Source organism: Limulus polyphemus, unplaced genomic scaffold (genome assembly GCF_000517525.1).
Source record: "Limulus polyphemus unplaced genomic scaffold, Limulus_polyphemus-2.1.2 Scaffold1720, whole genome shotgun sequence".
NCBI classification, from domain to species: domain Eukaryota; kingdom Metazoa; phylum Arthropoda; class Merostomata; order Xiphosura; family Limulidae; genus Limulus; species Limulus polyphemus.
Genome location: NW_013667330.1, coordinates 194804 through 200446, shown reverse-complemented (window position 1 = coordinate 200446; position 5643 = coordinate 194804). Strand labels below are relative to the sequence as shown.

The following is a 5643-nucleotide window of genomic DNA, read 5'->3' as shown; positions in this document are numbered from 1 at the left end:
TATATAGCCCGAGACTCTCATTTACCTGTAAACATAAATAATTTGCCATATACTCACCTCAAAACCTATAAAAACACCAAAATATATCACACACAGCACTTTCCGCCAGACAGGCAAGTACACCTGAAGCATTACGGTCAAAAGTTTTATCACAGATAGTTCGACCAACTTGGATGTTTTTCCCTAAAATCGATCTTAAAATTCTCAGCCGTGACTTTTTAGTTTAATATATTTGTTCTTCTCACATAGCCGAGAAATTTGAATTGAGCAATGATTCTGCCCTCACGGGTTGCAACAGTGAAGCCAACTTTTGGTGGGTCAGACAAATCATTGCCGCGGGTCTTAGATTACCGATCACTTCTCTAGTCTATCAGTTGAAAAGATGGCACTAAAACTGATATTTTACATTTATCTGCGTTTACAATACAATATGAATTAACTATTTTTAATCAAGTATTACTACACAGTTTTCAGGTATTTGTTTCCAACTTAAGAATATAACTACATAAGGTGATATTATGTACGTTATGCTATATAAAAATTAGATATATCCGTCTTCTCTATCCTTCAGACTGTTTCAGGTCGTACTTGCTATAAAATTCATACGGTCATTATTTGCAGAATGAAAATAAATATATATATATATGATTTTAAAGGCTATTGGTTATGGCAGCTTTCGTTAATATATTACCTATATAACGTTCAATATATGTTGATTAATATATTCATTAGTGGGGCAAGGAATACATTTTTGAACAAGTAAAAAATATTTGTTTGAAGGCTATTGCTTCCTATGATTGTCACCTGGTGACTTGTAAAATTTGGCAATATAGTTCTCTAAATGTACAGGTGTAACTAATTTATTTATAGAGTGTAGCACTACCGAAACGTCAATAAACATAATACTGTGGAAGAAGACTGGCTCGTCTGTAGGCAGAGCTATGACGCACCTATACATAACAGGCTGAAATGACGTATAGAATGGGTAAAGATAACTGGTCAAGGTCGAATGAGAGGGTACATACATGCACATTAGCTTCTTAGTTTTTTCCTATTAAATCATCTGCAAGCCTTTTACGTTGTCACATTCATGGATACGTGTTTACTTAAGTACCAAAAAACGAAGATTGAAACATTTAATTTTCTGTTATAAACGCCAGTATTGACGTCTTTATTATGATTTTTATGTTTCCTTAAACAGTTTAATTACACACCATATACTGTTACCATGAGTGCGAGTGTTATATATATGACAGTATGTTTGTGTAAACACATTTTATAGATGTAAAAATTGCGACATCTGACTAATCTCAGATTTCTGATGATTATACACGAATCTAGTCTGCTTTTCTGACAAAGATGTATTTATTCTTTCTGACGTAGTAAATAGACTTCCATCTTACTTGTTGGCGCGAATACACGCGAAGCTAAAAATAAATTCAATTTTTAAGTCTAAGGGCACGAGATTGGAATACAGTCGTGAGCCTCAAAGTAAAACTGCAATCACACATGATGTTATTTAGAATGGGGGGAAAAAATCCCACTGAAGTACCAAAATCCCACTCTCCAGTAAGTTGAAAATATTAATTAGAAGTTTAATCAACAATACCAGAGTTTTTCGTTATCTTTTTTTAAAGTCCTTATAGTGAAATTAAGAAAAAAAGGCTACATATTGTTTTATTACTTACATACATGAGTATCAAACATAGATATATAAATTTGTAATAGTGATTGGTTGTTGTTAGTTTCGTTTGTATAAGAGTGAATGCAATTATTCTGATAGGTATAATACTTCAAAGTCATAGTTTAAATCCTGTTACTTTTTGTATCTTTGAGTTTTGTTGAAACTACTGCAATACATAAAAACGTGATATTACGCAGTTTCTTCTGACAGCGAAATATTATGTTTGATTTTTAGTACCACATCAATATTATAAAGCTGTTTGTGTCTATGTCTGCCTGTCCATGACGAAATTTTTCCTTCTTGTCGATCTGTGATCACAATGAAAAATCACAGGGGTTCTTGAATACGTCCTAAAGGGATTCGAAACCCCTTACTTTATTCATTACCTTCTTCCTGAAATCTGATCGCCATGACATTTTCGGGATTTCTAGGGTGTGGCCCAAATCTCCAGGACAACTAGAAGTACGATTTAAATATTTTTCTTCATTCACTTGTGTTAGATCTTTTTCTTTTCTGTCCGATTTATTCTCTGCTAAATTATTCTAGAATCTTCAGTGTATTGAAGAATCTTGATATATATAGTCTTCTGTTGGAAATCAGTGCACCTGAATATCGCATACGTAACACTGATGCTACATTACCAAACTTGTTTCTGATGGCCGTATAACATATCGAAGTGAACTGTAATGAATTGATGAAGTATAAAACTAGAAATTCACCTTTACCAAATGTTCATTTACGATCGTAGGTTGAATTACTTGTTACTTACGCTTCAGATCACATACCCTTATTTGCTTAAAGTTGAAATGGGAGGGATGATTGACATTATTTTATAAAAGAGTTTTACCTTGTTAAAACTAAAATGTTATAAATTTTCAGAAACATTTAAAACACTTGCCGTGATATAAGAGTTATTATTGAATTTCTAAGCAATCTTATTTTCACATTTTGTTGCCTGATGGGACAGCGGTAAGTCTGCTGATTTACAACGCATGGACGTGGATAGAGTTGGTGCCTGGCATCGATGTTTGTTAGGCTACTTTTGGTGAAAGTGTGTAACATGTAGGATTAGTTCTGCTTAATTAAATTACTAAAATCTGATATGGTTATTGTGTATATTACTTGAACTGTTACAGACTGGGTAGTACTCCTCTGTGTGACTTGGCAAGCTTTCAGTTTTAATAAATGACATCTTTTTTAATGTTGTTTATATGAAGGCAGGACCTTAGAACAATAAACCATTCTTTTATGTACGGTAATCCGAAGAAAACCAAAAGCTACTCGTTTTTTGTTCCACCCAATTTGAACGAGGTTTATCTCATAGTTCTGTAAACTGAATACGTACAGAGGTAATATTGTTTGTTTTTCTTTGCAGACGACGGTTTAGTAAACCCACTTGAATTCCAGCATGCTCCATGGAATTTTCAAGGAGAACCATTTGTCACAGAGGAAGATCAGTTAGATGAAAAAGGAGTAGGTGAAGACTTAATACCAGAAGGAGTGATTGATGGGTCTTATTTTGATAAGTCTAGCTTATCTTCTAGTGAATATCTTGATAACCAAACTAATCACGAAGAGGAATCCCTACTTCTTAATGGTGAGGGTGAAAATGAAGGACCTGAGATTAGAAAAAACGAGGACTTACATTATCAGAACGAAGACAATGTTTATGAATTAGTTCCAAAACATCTACTATATATTACAGATGAAGTTAGGTCAGAAAATTGGGAGGACATAGGGGATGAATACCACAATATTTCTTCAGTGACTTATGGAAATGATCAATGGGGAGAATTTTTAAAGCCTCATGAAGGTAAAGAGTTCGTAGATGATGAGTTATCTCCTATAAATGACGAAAATATCTTTTCTACCGAAGAAGACGGGCCTGCTTTAGAATAATAAAAAAACTCGCCCAGAAGAATGGCTGATGCGACTGTTGTTCCGGTAGATTTGCAGATAGAGAACAACTTAGATGATTTACTGTAGATAGGCTTGCACGTATACCCAACATTGAACGCCGTTGAAAACTAGACGTTAAACTGCTAAGCAATAAGTGTTCTGTTTATGTTACATGTGTTTGTATTAATATTTTTTATTCTAATGTTGAAGCAATTTTATAAAAACCAATGACTTTCACTTTTTTGTTTTGTTCGTTATAATATGTATACAGAATTCGACCTTAGCCTTAGTAATATTGTATTAAATACCAAGTTTTATTGTTTATAAGTAACTCGTGCTACACACGGCTACAGTCAAACACTTTACAAAAAATTACTTTCGAAGTGCTTAAGAATTAAATGTAAGTTTTAATTTTATTAAATTCATTATTATAAGTAATTAAAGAAAAGAGAGCTTTTTTATATATAGTTTTATAACACATAAATACACAAGTTGAAAATCAAATGCTTAGTTCCAGAAGATTTAAATTTTGATAGTTGTAATCCTTGTTTCGAAAATACTCTTTATTGTGAGGTTGGATTTAAATCTTGTATGTAGACATTAACATCAAGAAATTCTGGTTTAACTAGAAAATACGAAAATAAAACAAATATATATTTTTCTGATATCCTTCATTGAAAGTATTTCGGGTATTTGTTGTAAACTTCCTATTGCATAACATTAAACGCGTAAAAAAGATTGCTATTTCGCGTATAGTTTCTTTATATTTATCTGGAAATTATCATTACTCACCTTTATATATGGATAATAATTTCAATGTTTCGTGTATAAACTAGAATAAAATTACAATTTTACAATTTTTTATAATAATCAAAAGACCATAAAAACAGTTCTGTCATTTCGTATAATTTTTAATTCTATAGCAGAATGAAAATTGTATCACTTCGTAATAATAAAAACAACAACATAATAACAGTCTAATTATTTCTTACAAAGTTTAATCGTAAACATGGATAGCAATTTTACGGTTTCGTAAAAATAAAAGTATCACAATAATTCTGTTATTTTGTATAATTTGCTAAGTTTAGTAACCGGTTAACAATTTTTACCAATTGCCACCAGAATAAAAGATCAATGATTTTGTAATGGGTAATCATTGACAAGAATACCAATTACATCATTTTTTACTAAACAGGTTTTATCGTGGGTAACAATTCTGCAGTTTCTGAGGGCACATCCTCAACACCAAATGTAAGTATATTCTTTAGAAATGAAAAGAAACATATATTCATAACACAGTAAACGTGCTGATATTATTATCTACTAGAATTGAAAATATTAAACAAAAATTTCGTTATTAAGATATTGTACTGGAAATCTTGAACAATTACTAAATCAACGTGTAGTTGCACAATATTTAGAGTTATAAACTTTTTGAACCTATATCACAACTTTATCACTACATGACTTTTGTTTCAAATAAATACATACAATGGCAAAGTTATTTGCCATTCATGCAGCTTAAAATTAATGATATACCACAAAATCTAAAATGACCGCAGTAACTCAACATCACAAAGACAACATTTGTCAAAGGTATGAGTGGCAATTGCTGCTTTACTAAGTAATCAAGTACTAAATAACACATGAGATTGAATAAAATATAGAAAAACAGGAAATTTACAGTTGATAATGCCCTCCTAGCAAATGTTGTTAAGCGTTTTCTGTACCTTAGCAAACAGGTGCTGAGGTTTGGAAGTTTGCCGAAATGCATAGTTACGAACACTAGAGGATTAACTGGAAGCCGTTCGGTGATGCTAGATTTCTGAGCTCGTGTATTTATGCCAATGAAATTGAAATAACCAACCAAGAAAAGGAAAACAGAATTTGTTCTCGCCAAGTGTGTAATATGTCAATAAATTACCAATAACAGTCTACAAAGATGTTCAATACAGGGAATAAGCTTATTTTTGAGAGCATTAACTCTGAGACACAAGGCTGAGCAATGTTCTCAATATGATGGTTTGGAACAATTTCTTAGCACTGACGATAGTGATGCA

General features: G+C 32.0%; 1 protein-coding gene across 1 annotated transcript in view; it reads left to right on the top strand.

Moving 5' to 3' along the window:
* LOC106464693 overlaps positions 1–4248 on the top strand; it is a 12053-nt gene extending 7805 nt beyond the window's left edge. Inside the window, exon 2 of the mRNA XM_013924850.2 lies at positions 3060–4248. Coding sequence (XP_013780304.1) covers positions 3060–3583 — 524 coding nt within the window. The 3' untranslated portion in view covers positions 3584–4248. The remainder of the gene's footprint in view (positions 1–3059) is intronic.
* Positions 4249–5643: the final 1395 nt, after the last annotated feature.